At 54.7% G+C, this 20144-nt stretch overlaps 1 protein-coding gene across 2 annotated transcripts in view; it reads left to right on the forward strand.

Annotated features, from left to right (window-relative positions):
• Positions 1–4458: 4458 nt before the first annotated feature.
• Positions 4459–20144, forward strand: part of LOC142398067 (phospholipid-transporting ATPase ABCA1-like) — an 84136-nt gene continuing 68450 nt past the window's right edge. For both annotated transcript variants that reach the window (XM_075482037.1, XM_075482038.1), the window contains exons 1-3: positions 4459–4530; positions 7853–7963; positions 10550–10643. In XM_075482037.1, the coding sequence (XP_075338152.1) occupies positions 4471–4530; positions 7853–7963; positions 10550–10643 (265 nt within the window). In that variant the 5' untranslated portion in view covers positions 4459–4470. The remainder of the gene's footprint in view (positions 4531–7852; positions 7964–10549; positions 10644–20144) is intronic.

Raw genomic sequence — 20144 nt, forward strand, 5'->3', positions numbered from 1 at the left:
CCCACAGCTCGTGGCCACAGGTGAGGGTAGGATCTCGTTCTTTAGGTCCCTACCCACAGCTCGTGGCCACAGGTGAGGGTAGGATCTCGTTCTTTCGGTCACTACCCACAGCTCGTGACCATAGGTGAGGATAGGAACATAGACTGACCGGTAAATGGAGAGCTTGGCCTTCTGGCTCAGCTCCTTCGACGGGCCGGTGCAGAGCCCGCATCACTGCAGACGCCGCACCGATCCGCCTGTCAACCTCCTGCTCCATTCGTCCCTCACTCGTGAACAAGACCCCGAGATACTTGAACTCCTCCACTTGGGGAAGGATCTCATTCCCGACCCGGAGAGGGCATTCCACCCTTTTCCGGCCGAAGACCATGGTCTCAGACTTGGAGGTGCTGATTCTCATCCCAGCCGCTTCACACTCGGCTGCGAACCGCTCCAGTGAGAGCTGAAGGTCACGGCCTGATGACGCCAACAGAACCGCATCGTCCGCAAAAAGCAGAGACCTGATTCTGAGGTCGCCAAACCGGACCCCCTCAACGCCCTGGCTGCGCCTAGAAATTCTGTCCATAAAAATTATGAACAGAATCGGTGACAAAGGGCAGCCCTGACGGAGTCCAACCCTCACAGGAAACATGTCCGACTTACTGCCGGCAATGCGGACCAAACTCTGACACCGGTCATACAGAGACCGGACAGCCCATATCAAGGAGTCCGGCACTCCATACTCCCGGAGCACCCCCCACAAGAGTCCCCGAGGGACACGGTCGAACGCCTTCTCCAAGTCCACAGAACACATGTAGACCGGTTGGGCGAACTCCCATGCACCCTCCAGGATCCTGCGGAGGGTATAGAGCTGGTCCACTGTTCCACGGCCAGGACGAAAACCACACTGCACCTCCTGAATCCGAGATTCGACTATCCGTCGGATCCTCCTCTCCAGTACCCCCGAATAGACCTTACCAGGGAGGCTGAGGAGTGTGATCCCCCTATAGTTGGAACACACCCTCCGGTCCCCCTTTTTAAAGAGGGGGACCACCACCCCAATCTGCCAGTCCAGAGGCACTGCCCCCGATGTCCACGCGATGCTGCAGAGGCGTGTCAACCAAGACAGCCCCACAACATCCAGAGCCTTGAGGAACTCAGGACGGACCTCATCCACCCCCGGGGCCACCGAGGAGTTTTTTGACCACCTCGGCAACCTCAGCCCCAGAAATGGGAGGCCCCACGTCCGAGCTCCCCAACTCTGCTTCCTCATCGGAAGGCGTGTCGGTAGGATTGAGGAGGCCCTCGAAGTATTCCCCCCAACGAATCACGACGTCCCTAGATGAGGTCAGCAGAGCCCCGCCCTCACCATACACGGTGTTGACGGTGCACCGCTTCCCCCCCCCGAGCCGCCGGATGGCGGACCAGAAACTCCTCGAGGCCATCCGGAAGTCGTTCTCCATGGCCTCCCCGAACTCCTCCCAAGCCCGAGTTTTTGCCTCAGCAACCGCCGAGGCTGCGTTCCGCTTGGCCTGTCGGTACCCATCAGCTGCTTCCAGAGTCCCACTGGCCAAAAAGGCCCGATAGGACTCCTTCTTCAGCCTGACGGCTTCCCTCACCACTGGGGTCCACCAGCGGGTTCGGGGGCTGCCGCCACGACAGGCACCGACCACCTTACGGCCACAGCTCCGGTCGGCCGCCTCAACAATGGAGGCACGGAACATGGCCCATTCGGGCTCAATGTCCCCCACCTCCCCCAGGACATGGTTGAAGCTCTGCTGGAGGTGGGAGTTGAAACTCCTCATTACGGGGGATTCCGCCAGCCGTTCCCAGCAGACCCTCACAATACGTTTGGGCCTGCCAGGTCTGACCGGCTTCCTCCCCCACCAGCGGAGCCAACTCACCACCAGGTGGTGATCAGCTGACAGCTCCGCCCCTCTCTTCACCCGAGTGTCCAGGACATATGGCCGCAAGTCCGACGATACGACCACAAAGTCGATCATCGAGCTGCGGCCTAGGGTGTCCTGGTGCCAAGTGCACATATGGACACCCTTATGCCTGAACATGGTGTTCGTTATGGACAGTCCGTGACGAGCACAGAAGTCCAACAACAAAACACCACTCTGATTCAGATCGGGGGGGCCGTTCCTCCCAATCACGCCCCTCCGGGTCTCACTGTCATTGCCCACGTGAGCATTGAAGTCCCCCAGCAGGACGAGGGAGTCTCCCGGAGGAGCACTCTCTAGTGCCTCCTCCAGGGACTCCAAAAGGGTGGGTACTCTGAACTGCCGTTCGGTGCATAAGCACAAACAACAGTCAGGACCCGTCCCCCCACCCTAAGGCGGAGGGAGGCTACCCTCTGGTCCACCGGGGTAAACCCCAATGTACAGGCGCACAGCCGGGGGGCAATAAGTATGCCCACACCTGCTCTACGCCTCTCACCGCGGGCAACTCCAGAGTGGAAGAGAGTCCAACCCCTCTGGAGGAGGCTGGTTCCGGAGCCCAAGCCGTGCGTCGAGGTGAGTCCGACTATATCTAGCCGGAACCGCTCAGCCTCGCGCACCAGCTCAGGCTCCTTCCCCAGCAGAGAGGTGACGTTCCACGTCCCAAGAGCCAGCTTCAGTAGCCGAGGATCAGACCGCCAAGGTCCCCGCCTTCGGCTCCAGGGGGGGGCCCCGGTGACCCGCGTCCGGGCGAAGGAACACGGTGTCCAATTTTCTTCATCATCATAGGGGTTTTATGAGCTGTTCTTTGTCTGGTCCCTCATCTAGAATCTGTTTGCCTTGGGTGACCCTACCAGGGGCTTAAAGCCCCAGACAACATAGCTCCCAGACTCACTGGGGCACGCAAACCCCCCCACCACGGTAAGGTGACAGCTCAAGGGGAGTAAATAATATAAAGGTGTTTTTACATTTAAATACCATTTTATGGGAATAGTAGATAGATAGATAGATAGATAGATAGATAGATAAGTACTTTTTTCATCCCAATTTGGGAAATTGTTGTGTTGCAGCAGCACACAGTAAAAGATATGTAAACAATTAAAGTGAAAAGAAGCAAATATAATAGAATAAAATAAAATAAAACTTAATAAAAATAGTGAATAAACATTAGGTACCATCCTAGTACCAGAATAGTACCATCACAGCATTGACGGTGGTAAATGACATTTCTGTTGCTCCATGGTGCATCTCTCTTTATTGATTTAAAAGCGTTTGATACGGTCGAACACAATAGTTTAAAACTTAGACTCTCGGAGGAAGCAGTTGCTTGGTTCATCTTAGTAATGGGACTCATTAAATATGATGGCCTGTGTACTGTTACTGTCCACCAGGGGGTGCCGCAGGGTTGTGTGTTAGAGCCCCTCTTATTCCTTATTTATAGCAATGATCTGGGTATAAATGGGACAGATGCTAATGTTCACCTCTATGCTGATGACAGTTATTTACAGCTCCGGACCAACTCCTGTTCAGGCCACTGAATCCCTGCAGAAAGCCTCTGTTGGTGTCCAGGACTCATTACTTCAGCTGAAACTCGTCCTCAACGCTGAGAAGACCGAGCTGATGCTGTTCTCTGAATCTAGGAAGAGGCCACAGACCCCCCCTGGAGGGAAATGAAACAGAGGTGGTTCAGAGTATAAACACTTGGGTGTCTTGACTTACGTCTCCCTCACTTTCAGATTGAGAAACTTGTGAAGAAGCTGAGGTTAAAACTGGGTTTTTAATTTTCAAAATAAGATGCTTTTCTCTTTTAATGTAAAGAGCACTTGTTGCTGCTACTTGTTCTGGTTTTTGGAGATCTTTTAGAGATGAAAAGCTCCAGCAGAAGGACTGAAACTAACAGCGTTAACCTCTTTGAGTGTCTTCAAACCCAAACTGAGGACACTTGAGGGCGACTCCACTACATGTTTTTCATTATTCAATCCTTTTTCTTTCACTTGTTTGTGCTTTTATCTGTAATTGTTTAACTGTGTTTTGGATCTGCTGCTGCCTATCTTGGCTTAAATAAAGGTTTTAATGACAATAAAAGATGATCGATACAAAGATCAGCTTCATCTGAGAGTGGTTCATATCATCATGTCCTCTGAGACCTTTTATGGACCTTCTCTGGACATTTATTCATACAAACAGTCCTCTAAGCCTCCGTCTTAAAACCCATTTTTATTCCCTGGCTTTTAACCCAGTTTCTGTCATTGTTTTAATATTGTTGTTTTTGCATTGTTCTTGTGTTTTATGCCTTGTATTTTGTGTTGTACAGCACTTTGTTTCAGCCACGGCTGTGTTAAAAGGCTTTATAAATAAAGTTGAGTTGATCAGGGATCAATCCCACAGCACCGCGGTCTGAAAACACCTTTTATTCATTCAGGAAACACGGAGACATTTTGGACCTTTTCTGCTTTTATTGTGAAACTCCTCACCGGAAGCAGCTGGTGACTGTTTTCTCTTGACTCCGGTGAGTTTACTTTAGTCCCGCAGCTGCAGCTCAGAGAAACAGATGCTGCTGGAAGGAGGAGCACCGCAGACCCGAGGAGAGCCAGAGGAGAGCCAGAGACCGGTGACTGCCGCCCGAGTGTGTTCCGAGTGGGTCCGAATGCTTCCGAACGGGTCTGAGTGGTTCTGAGTGTGTTCTGAGTGGTTCTGAGTGGTTCTGAGTGTGTTCTGAATGGTTCTGAATGGTTCTGAACGGGTACGAGTGTGTTCTGAGTGGTTCTGAGTGTGTTCCGAGTGGTTCTGAGTGTGTTCCGAGTGGTTCCGAGTGGTTCTGAGTGTGTTCCGAGTGGTTCTGAGTGTGTTCCGAGTGGTTCCGAGTGGTTCTGAGTGTGTTCCGAGTGGTTCTGAGTGGTTCAGAACGGGTCTGAGTGTGTGTTTAACTCCGGTTCGGGTCAGTCTCGGTGTGAACAGGCGTTTTAAACCCTTTAAAGCTGATTGCTTCCCGGTGTGGAACACTCACTGTGAGTCTCTTTGGATCAGAGCTTCTGCAGAATGACCCTGATGGGATTGTTGCAGGTTTTTCCGGCTCCGGAAGTTTGTCAGACTCGGTTCGGACTGATTATGGACCTTATGATCTTATTCAGGAGTTCGGGTTCAGCTTCTCGGGCCGAACTTCTTTTAACTGAGATGAAGTGCGCGCGGACAGGAGCACGCGCTGAGGTGCGTGCTTTGTGGGAGTTTATTTTGATGAGTGAGATGAAAAGTTGTTGGGTCCCGCCGGGTCCTGTTGGGTCCCGCCGGGTCCTGTTGGGTCCCGCCGGCGGAACAAAGCGGACCTCAGCTCACCTGATCAGTTCAGAGTTCAGTTCCGGTCTGGATCCCCTTCATCACAGCAGCTCTTTGATCAGAGTAAACAGGAGAAGAAGTAGAAGAAGAAGAAGAAGAAGAAGGGGGGAGGGTCTGCACACATGTAAATTCAATCAGGAGACACCCCCCCCCCCCCCCCAGCACAGGGTCTCTGGTCACATGGTTGCTGTATTGATCACATCAGCTGCTCAGTGTGAACAGTCCCTGTTGTCATGGTGACACACAGCAGTGCATCCTTCAGACCGGGTTCAGGTCCTGGAGCAGGACTCCCCTGGAGCAGGACTCCTCTGGAGCAGGACTCCCCTGGAGCAGGACTCCCCTGGAGCAGGACTCCCCTGGAGCTGGACTCCCCTGGAGCAGGACTCCCCTGGAGCTGGTCTCCCCTGGAGCTGGACTCCCCTGGAGCTGGTCTCCCCTGGAGCTGGTCTCCCCTGGAGCAGGACTCCCCTGGAGCTGGTCTCCCCTGGAGCAGGACTCCCCTGGAGCTGGACTCCCCTGGAGCAGGACTCCCCTGGAGCAGGTCTCCCCTGGAGCTGGTCTCCCCTGGAGCAGGACTCCCCTGGAGCAGGACTCCCCTGGAGCTGGTCTCCCCTGGAGCTGGACTCCCCTGGAGCTGGTCTCCCCTGGAGCTGGACTCCCCTGGAGCTGGTCTCCCCTGGAGCAGGACTCCCCTGGAGCAGGACTCCCCTGGAGCTGGTCTCCCCTGGAGCTGGTCTCCCCTGGAGCAGGACTCCCCTGGAGCTGGACTCCCCTGGAGCAGGACTCCCCTGGAGCAGGACTCCCCTGGAGCTGGACTCCCCTGGAGCTGGTCTCCCCTGGAGCTGGACTCCCCTGGAGCTGGACTCCCCTGGAGCAGGACTCCCCTGGAGCAGGACTCCCCTGGAGCTGGACTCCCCTGGAGCAGGTCTCCCCTGGAGCTGGTCTCCCCTGGAGCAGGACTCCCCTGGAGCAGGACTCCCCTGGAGCTGGTCTCCCCTGGAGCAGGACTCCCCTGGAGCTGGTCTCCCCTGGAGCAGGACTCCCCTGGAGCAGGACTCCCCTGGAGCTGGACTCCCCTGGAGCTGGTCTCCCCTGGAGCAGGACTCCTCTGGAGCAGGACTCCCCTGGAGCTGGTCTCCCCTGGAGCTGGACTCCCCTGGAGCTGGACTCCTCTGGAGCTGGACTCCTCTGGAGCTGGACTCCCCTGGAGCAGGACTCCCCTGGAGCTGGTCTCCCCTGGAGCTGGACTCCCCTGGAGCTAGTCTCCCCTGGAGCTGGACTCCCCTGGAGCTGGACTCCCCTGGAGCTGGACTCCTCTGGAGCTGGTCTCCCCTGGAGCTGGTCTCCCCTGGAGCTGGACTCCCCTGGAGCTGGTCTCCCCTGGAGCTGGACTCCTCTGGAGCTGGACTCCCCTGGAGCAGGACTCCCCTGGAGCAGGACTCCCCTGGAGCTGGACTCCTCTGGAGCTGGACTCCCCTGGAGCAGGACTCCCCTGGAGCAGGACTCCCCTGGAGCAGGACTCCCCTGGAGCAGGACTCCTCTGGAGCTGGACTCCCCTGGAGCAGGACTCCCCTGGAGCTGGACTCCTCTGGAGCTGGACTGAAAAGTTCTCTGATTGGTGTGAGTGGACGGAGCCAGCGGGCCGCAGGCCTCTGATTGGTGTGTGTGGGCGGAGCCAGTGGGCCGCAGTTCTCTGATTGGTGTGAGTGGGCGGAGCCAGCGGGCCGCAGGCCTCTGATTGGTGTGTGTGGGCGGAGCCAGCGGGCCGCAGGCCTCTGATTGGTGTGCGTGGGCGGAGCCAGCGGGCCGCAGGCCTCTGATTGGTGTGCGTGGGCGGAGCCAGCGGGCCCGCAGGCCTCTGATTGGTGTGCGTGGGCGGAGCCAGCGGGCCGCAGGCCTCTGATTGGTGTGCGTGGGCGGAGCCAGCGGGCCCGCAGGCCTCTGATTGGTGTGCGTGGGCGGAGCCAGCGGGCCGCAGGCCTCTGATTGGTGTGCGTGGGCGGAGCCAGCGGGCCGCAGGCCTCTGATTGGTGTGCGTGGGCGGAGCCAGCGGGCCGCAGGCCTCTGATTGGTGTGCGTGGGCGGAGCCAGCGGGGCCGCAGGCCTCTGATTGGTGTGCGTGGGCGGAGCCAGCGGGGCAGAGCCAGCGGGCCGCAGGCCTCTGATTGGTGTGTGTGGGCGGAGCCAGCGGGCCGCAGGCCTCTGATTGGTGTGCGTGGGCGGAGCCAGCGGGCCGCAGGCCTCTGATTGGTGTGCGTGGGCGGAGCCAGCGGGCCGCAGGCCTCTGATTGGTGTGTGTGGGCGGAGCCAGCGGGCCGCAGGCCTCTGATTGGTGTGTGGGCGGAGCCAGCGGGCCGCAGGCCTCTGATTGGTGTGTGGGCGGAGCCAGCGGGCCGCAGGCCTCTGATTGGTGTGCGTGGGCGGAGCCAGCGGGCCGCAGGCCTCTGATTGGTGTGTGTGCAGAGGCTGTGAGCCTCACAGTAAACAGCTTGCTGATTGATCAGTGCTGACGCTGTGATCTGATAACCGATCTGCAGTATCAGCACCTTTGACCCGACACCTTTGAGCTGAACCGTGTGTGTTCACCGTGTTTACCGCAGAGCGAGCGGCGCCGCCAGCATTCCTGCTCAGAGCCGGCTGCAGACATGTCCGTCTCCACTCAGCTGGGGCTGCTGCTGTGGAAGAACTTCACCTACCGGCGACGCCAGAAGGTCAGTTTAACTTCACTTTAATGTTCTGTTCTGTGTTCTGACCCGCCGGGCCTCAGGCAGAACCCATTAATGTTCTGTTCTGTGTTCTGACCCGCCGGGCCTCAGGCAGAACCCATTAATGTTCTGTTCTGTGTTCTGACCCGCCGGGCCTCAGGCAGAACTCTTTAATGTTCTGTTCTGTGTTCTGACCCGCCGGGCCTCAGGCAGAACCCATTAATGTTCTGTTCTGTGTTCTGTGTTCTGACCCGCCGGGCCTCAGGCAGAACTCTTTAATGTTCTGTTCTGTGTTCTGACCCGCCGGGCCTCAGGCAGAACTCTTTAATGTTCTGTTCTGTGTTCTGTGTTCTGACCCGCCGGGCCTCAGGCAGAACCCATTAATTCTGTGTTCTGTGTTCTGACTCGCCGGGCCTCAGGCAGAACCCTTTAATGTTCTGTTCTGTGTTCTGACCCGCCGGGCCTCAGGCAGAACCCATTAATGTTCTGTTCTGTGTTCTGACCCGCCGGGCCTCAGGCAGAGTCCAGTAATGTTCTGTTCTGTGTTCTGACCCGCCGGGCCTCAGGCAGAACCCTTTAATGTTCTTTTCTGTGTTCTGTGTTCTGACCCGCCGGGCCTCAGGCAGAGTCCAGTAATGTTCTGTACTGTGTTCTGACCCGCCGGGCCTCAGGCAGAACCCAGTCTGGGTCTCAGAGCCTCTGAAACTCTGACCCGGCTGGAGGTTCTGGAGCCCGGTTCTCCCTAACTCTAACCCGTCTGAAGGTTCTGAGCCCGGTTCTCCCTAACTCTGACCCGTCTGGAGGTTCTGAGCCCGGTTCTCCCTAACTCTGACCCGGCTGGAGGTTCTGAGCCCGGTTCTCCCTAACTCTGACCCGGCTGGAGGTTCTGGAGCCCGGTTCTCCCTAACTCTGACCCGGCTGGAGGTTCTGGAGCCCGGTTCTCCCTAACTCTGACCCGGCTGGAGGTTCTGAGCCCGGTTCTCCCTAACTCTGACCCGGCTGGAGGTTCTGAGCCCGGTTCTCCCTAACTCTGACCCGGCTGGAGGTTCTGAGCCCGGTTCTCCCTAACTCTAACCCGGCTGGAGGTTCTGGAGCCCGGTTCTCCCTAACTCTAACCCGTCTGAAGGTTCTGAGCCCGGTTCTCCCTAACTCTGACCCGGCTGGAGGTTCTGAGCCCGGTTCTCCCTAACTCTGACCCTGCTGGAGGTTCTGAGCCCGGTTCTCCCTAACTCTGACCCGGCTGGAGGTTCTGAGCCCGGTTCTCCCTAACTCTGACCCGGCTGGAGGTTCTGGAGCCCGGTTCTCCCTAACTCTGACCCGGCTGGAGGTTCTGAGCCCGGTTCTCCCTAACTCTAACCCGGCTGGAGGTTCTGGAGCCCGGTTCTCCCTAACTCTAACCCGGCTGGAGGTTCTGGAGCCCGGTTCTCCCTAACTCTAACCCGGCTGGAGGTTCTGGAGCCCGGTTCTCCCTAACTCTGACCCGGCTGGAGGTTCTGGAGCCCGGTTCTCCCTAACTCTGACCCGGCTGGAGGTTCTGGAGCCCGGTTCTCCCTAACTCTAACCCGGCTGGAGGTTCTGAGCCCGGTTCTCCCTAACTCTAACCCGGCTGGAGGTTCTGAGCCCGGTTCTCCCTAACTCTAACCCGGCTGGAGGTTCTGGAGCCCGGTTCTCCCTAACTCTGACCCGGCTGGAGGTTCTGGAGCCCGGTTCTCCCTAACTCTAACCCGGCTGGAGGTTCTGAGCCCGGTTCTCCCTAACTCTGACCCGGCTGGAGGTTCTGGAGCCCGGTTCTCCCTAACTCTAACCCGTCTGAAGGTTCTGAGCCCGGTTCTCCCTAACTCTAACCCGGCTGGAGGTTCTGAGCCCGGTTCTCCCTAACTATAACCCGGCTGGAGGTTCTGAGCCCGGTTCTCCCTAACTCTAACCCTGCTGGAGGTTCTGAGCCCGGTTCTCCCTAACTCTGACCCGGCTGGAGGTTCTGAGCCCGGTTCTCCCTAACTCTGACCCGGCTGGAGGTTCTGGAGCCCGGTTCTCCCTAACTCTAACCCGGCTGGAGGTTCTGGAGCCCGGTTCTCCCTAACTCTGACCCGGCTGGAGGTTCTGGAGCCCGGTTCTCCCTAACTCTGACCCGGCTGGAGGTTCTGGAGCCCGGTTCTCCCTAACTCTAACCCGGCTGGAGGTTCTGAGCCCGGTTCTCCCTAACTCTGACCCGGCTGGAGGTTCTGGAGCCCGGTTCTCCCTAACTCTGACCCGGCTGGAGGTTCTGGAGCCCGGTTCTCCCTAACTCTGACCCGGCTGGAGGTTCTGGAGCCCGGTTCTCCCTAACTCTGACCCGGCTGGAGGTTCTGAGCCCGGTTCTCCCTAACTCTGACCCGGCTGGAGGTTCTGAGCCCGGTTCTCCCTAACTCTGACCCGGCTGGAGGTTCTGAGCCCGGTTCTCCCTAACTCTGACCCGGCTGGAGGTTCTGGAGCCCGGTTCTCCCTAACTCTGACCCGGCTGGAGGTTCTGAGCCCGGTTCTCCCTAACTCTGACCCGGCTGGAGGTTCTGAGCCCGGTTCTCCCTAACTCTGACCCGTGTGTTTGTGTTTCAGCTCCAGCTGCTGGTGGAGATCCTCTGGCCGCTCTTCATCTTCTTCATCCTCATCGCCGTGCGGCTGAACTACCCCCCCTACGAGCAGCACGAGTGTGAGTTCCTTCATTTGGACCGGAGACGGGTTCTGAGGGTTCTGAGGCTGAGGGTTCTGATGCTGAGGGTTCTGATGCTGAGGGTTCTGAGGCTGAGGGTTCTGATTCTGAGGCTGAGGGTTCTGAGGCTGAGGGTTCTGAGGCTGAGGGTTCTGAGGCTGAGGGTTCTGAGGCTGAGGGTTCTGAGGCTGAGGGTTCTGAGGCTGAGGGTTCTGATTCTGAGGCTGAGGGTTCTGAGGCTGAGGGTTCTGAGGCTGAGGGTTCTGAGGCTGAGGGTTCTGAGGCTGAGGGTTCTGAGGCTGAGGGTTCTGAGGCTGAGGGTTCTGATGCTGAGGGTTCTGAGGCTGAGGGTTCTGAGGCTGAGGGTTCTGATGCTGAGGGTTCTGATGCTGAGGGTTCTGATTCTGATGCTGAGGGTTCTGATGCTGAGGGTTCTGAGGCTGAGGATGCTGAGGGTTCTGAGGCTGAGGGTTCTGAGGCTGAGGGTTCTGAGGCTGAGGGTTCTGATGCTGAGGGTTCTGAGGCTGAGGGTTCTGAGGCTGAGGGTTCTGAGGCTGAGGGTTCTGATGCTGAGGGTTCTGAGGCTGAGGGTTCTGATGCTGAGGGTTCTGAGGCTGAGGGTTCTGAGGCTGAGGGTTCTGAGGCTGAGGGTTCTGAGGCTGAGGGTTCTGAGGCTGAGGGTTCTGATTCTGAGGCTGAGGGTTCTGAGGCTGAGGGTTCTGAGGCTGAGGGTTCTGAGGCTGAGGGTTCTGAGGCTGAGGGTTCTGAGGCTGAGGGTTCTGAGGCTGAGGGTTCTGATGCTGAGGGTTCTGAGGCTGAGGGTTCTGAGGCTGAGGGTTCTGATGCTGAGGGTTCTGATGCTGAGGGTTCTGATTCTGATGCTGAGGGTTCTGATGCTGAGGGTTCTGAGGCTGAGGATGCTGAGGGTTCTGAGGCTGAGGGTTCTGAGGCTGAGGGTTCTGATGCTGAGGGTTCTGAGGCTGAGGGTTCTGAGGCTGAGGGTTCTGAGGCTGAGGGTTCTGATGCTGAGGGTTCTGAGGCTGAGGGTTCTGATGCTGAGGGTTCTGAGGCTGAGGGTTCTGAGGCTGAGGGTTCTGAGGGTTCTGAGGGTTCTGAGGGTTCTGAGGGTTCTGAGGGTTCTGAGGGTTCTGAGGGTTCTGATGCTGAGGGTTCTGATGCTGAGGGTTCTGAGGGTTCTGAGGGTTCTGAGGGTTCTGAGGGTTCTGATGCTGAGGGTTCTGATGCTGAGGGTTCTGAGGCTGAGGGTTCTGAGGCTGAGGGTTCTGATGCTGAGGGTTCTGAGGCTGAGGGTTCTGATTCTGATGCTGAGGGTTCTGATGCTGAGGGTTCTGAGGCTGAGGATGCTGAGGGTTCTGAGGCTGAGGGTTCTGAGGCTGAGGGTTCTGAGGCTGAGGGTTCTGAGGCTGAGGGTTCTGATGCTGAGGGTTCTGAGGCTGAGGGTTCTGATTCTGATCCTGAGGCTGAGGATGGTGAGGGTTCTGAGGATGCTGAGGGTTCTGAGGCTGAGGGTTCTGAGGCTGAGGGTTCTGAGGCTGAGGGTTCTGATTCTGATCCTGAGGCTGAGGGTTCTGAGGCTGAGGGTTCTGATTCTGATCCTGAGGCTGAGGGTTCTGAGGCTGAGGGTTCTGAGGCTGAGGGTTCTGAGGCTGAGGGTTCTGATTCTGATGCTGAGGGTTCTGAGGCTGAGGGTTCTGATGCTGAGGGTTCTGAGGCTGAGGGTTCTGATTCTGATGCTGAGGGTTCTGAGGCTGAGGGTTCTGATTCTGATGCTGAGGGTTCTGAGGCTGAGGGTTCTGATGCTGAGGGTTCTGATTCTGATCCTGAGGCTGAGGGTTCTGAGGCTGAGGGTTCTGATTCTGAGGGTTCTGAGGCTGAGGGTTCTGAGGCTGAGGGTTCTGATGCTGAGGGTTCTGATGCTGAGGGTTCTGAGGCTGAGGGTTCTGAGGCTGAGGGTTCTGATGCTGAGGGTTCTGATGCTGAGGGTTCTGAGGCTGAGGGTTCTGAGGCTGAGGGTTCTGATTCTGATGCTGAGGGTTCTGAGGCTGAGGGTTCTGATTCTGATGCTGAGGGTTCTGAGGCTGAGGGTTCTGATGCTGAGGGTTCTGATTCTGAGGGTTCTGAGGCTGAGGGTTCTGAGGCTGAGGGTTCTGATGCTGAGGGTTCTGAGGCTGAGGGTTCTGAGGCTGAGGGTTCTGAGGCTGAGGGTTCTGATGCTGAGGGTTCTGATGCTGAGGGTTCTGAGGCTGAGGGTTCTGATGCTGAGGGTTCTGATGCTGAGGGTTCTGATGCTGAGGGTTCTGAGGCTGAGGGTTCTGATGCTGAGGGTTCTGATGCTGAGGGTTCTGATGCTGAGGGTTCTGAGGCTGAGGGTTCTGAGGCTGAGGGTTCTGATGCTGAGGGTTCTGAGGCTGAGGGTTCTGAGGCTGAGGGTTCTGAGGCTGAGGGTTCTGATTCTGATGCTGAGGGTTCTGAGGCTGAGGGTTCTGATTCTGATGCTGAGGGTTCTGAGGCTGAGGGTTCTGAGAGCTTGGGCCTCTCAGAGCTTGGGCCTCTCAGAGCTTGGGCCTCTCAGAGCTTGGGCCTCTCAGAGCTTGGGCCTCTCAGAGCTTGGGCCTCTCAGAGAGCTTGGGCCTCTCAGAGCTTGGGCCTCTCAGAGAGCTTGGGCCTCTCAGAGCTTGGGCCTCTCAGAGAGCTTGGGCCTCTCAGAGCTTGGGCCTCTCAGAGCTTGGGCCTCTCAGAGCTTGGGCCTCTCAGAGCTTGGGCCTCTCAGAGCTTGGGCCTCAGGCCGTCTTGTCCTCAGCTTGTGAGGCTGGACTGAGGAAGCAGCTGCAGCTCCACCACATGTTTCCCAGACTGCCTCCATCAGACAGACTTCACTCGTAGCTCTTCTTCCTGTTTCCCCCTGAAAGCAGAAGCTGAGCTCTCACTTCTGCTGGTTGGAGGAATGTTTCTGCAGTGATTCATGCAGCATGTGAGCAGCGACGTGTTGAAACCCGCCGCTGCTCAGCACAATGAGGCCGCTCAGAGAAAGCTCCAGAGATGACTTCACCTGATACTCTGAGATCAGTTTTACACCAAGTTTTCAGGGTGCAGACAGCTGTTAGCTTTAGCTCCTCTGAAGTTCAGCTGTTAGCTTTAGCTCCTCTGAAGCTCAGCTGTTAGCTTTAGCTCCTCTGAAGCTCAGCTGTTAGCTTTAGCTCCTCTGAAGCTCAGCTGTTAGCTTTTGCTCCTCTGAAGCTCAGCTGTTAGCTTTAGCTCCTCTGAAGCTCAGCTGTTAGCTTTAGCTCCTCTGAAGCTCAGCTGTTAGCTTTTGCTCCTCTGAAGCTCAGCTGTTAGCTTTAGCTCCTCTGAAGCTCAGCTGTTAGCTTTAGCTCCTCTGAAGCTCAGCTGTTAGCTTTTGCTCCTCTGAAGCTCAGCTGTTAGCTTTAGCTCCTCTGAAGCTCAGCCGTTACCTTTAGCTCCTCTGAAGTTCAGCTGTTAGCTTTAGCTCCTCTGAAGCTCAGCCGTTACCTTTAGCTCCTCTGAAGTTCAGCTGTTAGCTTTAGCTCCTCTGAAGCTCAGCCGTTACCTTTAGCTCCTCTGCACCTCAGGGGTTCTTTTGTCTCTTTAGAAGACTTGATGTATATCGGGTAGAATGGAAATCTGGTTAAAACCACGTGACTCAGCAGCTGTTCCTGGTAAACTCAGCAGCTGTTCCTGGTAAACTCAGCAGCTGTTCCTGGTAAACTCAGCAGCTGTTCCTGGTAAACTCAGCAGCTGTTCCTGGTAAACTCAGCAGCTGTTCCTGGTAAACTGTTCCTGGTAAACTGTTCCTGGTAAACTGTTCCTGGTAAACTGTTCCTGGTAAACTCAGCAGCTGTTCCTGGTAAACTCAGCAGCTGTTCCTGGTAAACTGTTCCTGGTAAACTGTTCCTGGTAAACTGTTCCTGGTAAACTGTTCCTGGTAAACTCAGTGACTGAGCTGGTGGGAACCTCAGGGTTCCAGCTCTGCTGTTTGCAGATTATGTGGTTCTGGTGGCTTCTTCAGGAGATCGGGGATACGAGCGGCTGAAATGAGTTTCCTTCAGAGGGGGCGGGGCTCTGACATCCAGGGGGAGGAGCTCTGACATCCAGGGGGAGGAGCTCTGACATCCAGGGGGAGGAGCTCGGAGTAGAGGATGGATGGATGGATGGATAGATGGATGGAGGGATGGATAGATGGGATGGATGGATGAATAGAGGGATGGATGGATAGATGGATGGATAGATGGAGGGATGAATGGATTGATGGGATGGATGGATAGATGGGAGGGATGGATGGATGGATGGATAGATGGGATAGATAGATATATAGATGGAGGGATGAATGGATGGATGGAGGGAGGGATGGATAGATGGATGGATAGATGGGATGGATGGATAGATGGGATGGATGGATGAATGGATGGATAGATGGAGGGATGAATGGATGGATGGAGGGAGGGATGGATAGATGGATGGATAGATGGGATGGATGGATAGATGGAGGGATGAATGGATGAATGGATGGATAGATGGAGGGATGAATGGATGGATTGATGGGATGGATGGATAGATGGATGGATGGATGGATGGATGGATTGATGGGAGGGATGGATGGATTGATGGGAGGGATGGATAGATGGGATGGATGGATAGATGGATGGATGGATGGATTGATGGGATGGATGGATAGATGGATGGATGGATGGATTGATGGGTTGGATGGATAGATGGAGGGATGAATGGATGGATGGATGGATTGATGGGAGGGATGGATAGATGGATGGATTGATGGGATGGATAGATGGATGGATTGATGGGATGGATAGATGGATGGATAGATGGGATGGATAGATGGATGGATGGATAGATGGAGGGATGGGAAGGATGGATGGAGGGATGGATGGATGGATGGATAGATGGATGGATGGATGGATGGATGGAGGGATGAATGGATGGATGGATTGATGGGAGGGAGGGATAGATGGATGGAGGGATGGGAAGGATGGATGGAGGGATGGATAGATGGATGGATGGATGGATGGAGGGATGAATGGATGGATGGATGGATTGATGGGAGGGAGGGATAGATGGATGGATTGATGGGAGGGATGGATAGATAGATGGATGGATTGATGGGATGGATGGATGGATGGATTGATGGGATGGATGGATAGATGGAGGGATGAATGGATGGATGGATTGATGGGAGGGATGGATAGATGGAGGGATGGATGGATGGATGGATGGATTGATTGGAGGGATGGATAGATGGATGGATTGATGGGAGGGATGGATAGATAGATAGATAGATGGATGGATGGATAGATAGATAGATGGATGGATAGATGGGATGGATAGATGGATGGATGGAGGGATAGATGGGATGGATGGATAGATGGAGGGATGGATGGATGGATAGATGGAGGGATGAATGGATGGAGGGATGGATAGATGGATGGATAGATGGGATGGATGGATAGATGGATGGATGGAGGGATGGATAGATGGATGGATAGATGGGATGGATGGATAGATGGAGGGATGAATGGATGGAGGGATGGATAGATGGAGGGATGAATGGATTGATGGGATGGATGGATAGATGGAGGGATGAATGGATGGAGGGATGGAGGGATGAATGGATTGATGGGATGGATGGATGGAGGGATAGATGGGATGGATGGAGGGATGGGATGGATGGATAGATGGATGGAGGGATAGATGGGATGGATGGATAGATGGGATGGATAGATGGAGGGATGAATGGGATGGATGATAGATGGAGGGATGAATGGGTTGATGGGATGGATGGAGGGATGAATGGATTGATGGGATGGAGGGATAGATTGGATAGATGGGATAGATGGATGGATAGATGGATGGATAGATGGATGGATAGATGGAGGGATGAATGGGATGGATGATAGATGGAGGGATGGAGGGATGGATGAATGGATGAATGGATGAATGGATGGATGGATGAATGGATGGAGGGATGAATGGATTGATTGATGGGATGGATGATAAATGGAGGGATGAATGAATGGATGGATGGATCAATCAGAATCAGAAAAACTTTATTTATCCCCGAAGGGCGAAGAGCGATACATTAAAAGAAGAACAAGGAATCACAAAGAAATTAAAAACACAAAAGGGGGTGACAAAAAATAAATAAATAAAATATTTAGCAAATAAATAAAAAAATAGGGCGTTGATAAAATTAAAATGACAATGTGATTAAAGTGACATTGTAGTTAAAGTGTCAAGGTGATATTGTAATATTGTACATCAGGACGAGATATTGCACTAAAGTATTGTACAAGAAGACCTAAGTTGAAGTAACTGTCTTAGACTTCTTAGAGTTCAAGAGGAGACCAACGCTGGGAACAAAGCTTCCTCCTTTGGGTCTTACAGGCCGGACAGCGGAACCTGCCACCACATGGCAGCTGCTCAAATGCCGGAAACAGAGCATGAGTCGGGTCCTTGAGAATTCAACGAGCCAGGCTGCTAGCCTGCTGCTCGTACACAGTGTTCAGATGGCGAACAGAAAGTCCAATAATCTTGGAACACACCTTGACAATGTTATGCAGGCGGTTCCTATCCTGTACAGTGATGGAGTGCTGCCAGATGCATATGGAGAAAGCCAAAACACTCTCAATGAATGTGTAATAGAAAGTCAACAAGATGTTCTGACTGACAGAAAGAGAGTTCAGTTTCCTTAGTAGGTACATCCTCTGGTGACACTTCCTCAGGATCCCTTCTGTGTTGGAAGAGAACCCCAGTTGGTAACCCAGGATGGTTCCCAGGTATTTATATTCCTCAACTGTCTCGACCGGAGAACCGTGGATGATAGTGGTGACAGCCGCCGCCAGTTCCCTTTGGCTGCTAGAGAAGGTCACCACCATGTCCTTAGTGTTTCTGACATGCAGCTCCAGAAAGGAAGAGTCACACCACTCTATGAACTGCTGAAGAGCGGGTCCATGATGGAGGGAGGGGCCGGACAGGAGGGACAGCAGAACTGTATCATCAGCAAACTTAACCAAGTGACAGTTGGAGTGTGTTGATCTGCACTCATCGGTGTACAGAATGAAGAGCAGCGGAGATAGCACACAGCCTTGTGGGGAGCCAGTGGAGGTGGTGAGGAGGTCAGACGGGTTATTATTAATCCGGACACGCTGGGTCCGGTTGGTCAAAAAGTCCAAGATCCAGAGGATGAGCTGACTGTTCATGTTGAAGTTCCGGTGGAGTCTCTCTGCTAGAATATGTGGTTGCATGGTGTTAAAGGCTGAGGAAAAGTCTGCAAACAGGAGTCTGGCGGAGGTACTGGGAAGCTCCAGGTGTCTGTGAACAGTATCAATAGCCCCTTTCACACTGCGACCCGCTACCTTAGCGGGTCCAAATTGCACCTTCGACCCGCGTCGAGCAATGTGAACGCTTGGCGTGTTGGTGACCCGTGTCGCCTGAAGCCGAGTTCAGGGGGCGTGGCCTAGTGGCAAAGCGTCACACGAAACACAGAAAATGCTGGGCGTGTACAATGACGTAGGCACAAGCCATGCGTCGGAGGTAGGGTGAAATACACCTGTCTGCATCAAATTTTTCAAACAAACGATGGCGGGACACCTTGAGAACTCATTTTTGCAATGCAGTTCATGGAGATGTTACTTTACGGTGCGTCTTGCTGCGTGGGAAACCGCGCTCTCCCATCTTTCTCGCCAGCCCGAATTCCAGCAGAGGTCCATCTTTCACCGTCCCCGACATGTGGCGGTAAATAACGTCCTCTGGCCGGAGGCTGAGGAGCTCGCGGACCTCCTTGTCTCACTAGTTGGCCATATTAAAAAATGTCTCGAACTTGATGTAGGCTAAAACAGAGTGAAACTTGTCCTCACCTGTCGCTGTTGTTCTGAATCAGCTGTCCATTCTGTCTTTTAAACTCCTCACGTCACGCCCACGTCCGACCCGCGTCGATTGCGTTCACACCAAACTCGGCTCGGCAAAAAGACTAGGGTCCGACGCGGGTTGAAAGGCGAGTCGAGTTGACGCGGCAGCCCGGGTCGGCAGTGTGAACGCAACAGCGGACACGCTAAATTCGCGAATTAAACGCGGGTTATTCCTCAGTGTGAAAGGGGCTTGTGATGAAGGCTTTGGCATCGTCAACACCTTTGTGCCTTTGATATGCAAATTGGAGCGGGTCGAGTTGTGACTTGGGTTAGGGTGAGAATGTGTTGCCTGACGAGCCTCTCCATAGCCTTCATCACCTGGGAGGAGAGGGCCTCTGGGCGCAGATCATTCAGGGCCATGGGGGGGCTTCTCTTGGGAACTGGGACAATTGTTGAGTTTTTCCAACATTTAGGGACAGTTCCTGTGTTGATGTAGCCTGGGAATTCCCATGCTGCTTTGCACGCGATTTCATTCACACTGCAAAGGCAGCCTGGAAACCACCGCCCTTATTTTTGCCTTAGTTAGGGAACCAATCACAGGACGGGGGGGGGGCAACAAGATGACGACGTCTATGCGCGACACCGAAGCTTGTAGAGTGTTAATCCAACATGGCAGCGGACACAACGTTACTGTTCGATGCAGCCTTAGAAAGTGTTTTAAGTAGCTTAGAACGCAAGTTTACTTTTATTTTACTTTTTACTTTTAATTTCTGTGGCTCTACATACGTCATCTGGTATAAGTGATACAATTGGCTATGAATCGCGTGCAAAGCAGCATGGGAAGAACCAGACGCCATTTGATAGACATTCGTAGCGCCCAATAAACGGCTCTAGGCATTCGTAAACCACGCCTCAAATACGAGAAAATGCACACCTAGTTCCCAGACCACCATCTCATCCAGATGTGGACGCGTCAGTCAGGCTAGTGTTGATGGAGATCTGGAACAGTTTCTGGAAGACACTCCCTAACTGGTCCGCACAGTGTGTGAGGACCCGGCCACTGACGTTATCAGCTCCAGGTGCGCTATTAGCCTTAGACCTCTTAAGGGCCCTTACAACGTCTGTGGTGGAGAAAGAGATACAAGGGTCATCAGGTATAAGGTCGGATCTGATATCCTCTAACTGGGTGGAGTTGTTGATCTCAAATCTGCAGAAGGAGTTAAGGTCATTCGGGAGAGATGCTGGTGTGCTGCCCGGGATGTTAACAGGGTTGTTGCTGATAGAAAGGTTAACAGCCGCCATTCTCTTCAGACCCTGCCAAGCTGAGCGGAGGTTTCCATGACAAAACTTTTCTAGATAGATGGAGGGAGGGATGGATGGATGGATGAATGGAGGGATGAATGGATGGATTGATGGAGGGATTGATGGGATGGATGGATGGATGGATGGATTGATGGGATGGATGGATTGATGGGATGGATGGATAGATGGATTGATGGGATGGATAGATGGAGGGATGGGATGGAGGGATGGATGGATGGAGGGATGAATGGATGATGGGATGGATGGATGGATGGATAGATGGATAGATGGGATGGAT

This window comes from Odontesthes bonariensis, chromosome 13 (assembly GCF_027942865.1).
Source record: "Odontesthes bonariensis isolate fOdoBon6 chromosome 13, fOdoBon6.hap1, whole genome shotgun sequence".
NCBI classification, from domain to species: Eukaryota; Metazoa; Chordata; class Actinopteri; order Atheriniformes; family Atherinopsidae; genus Odontesthes; species Odontesthes bonariensis.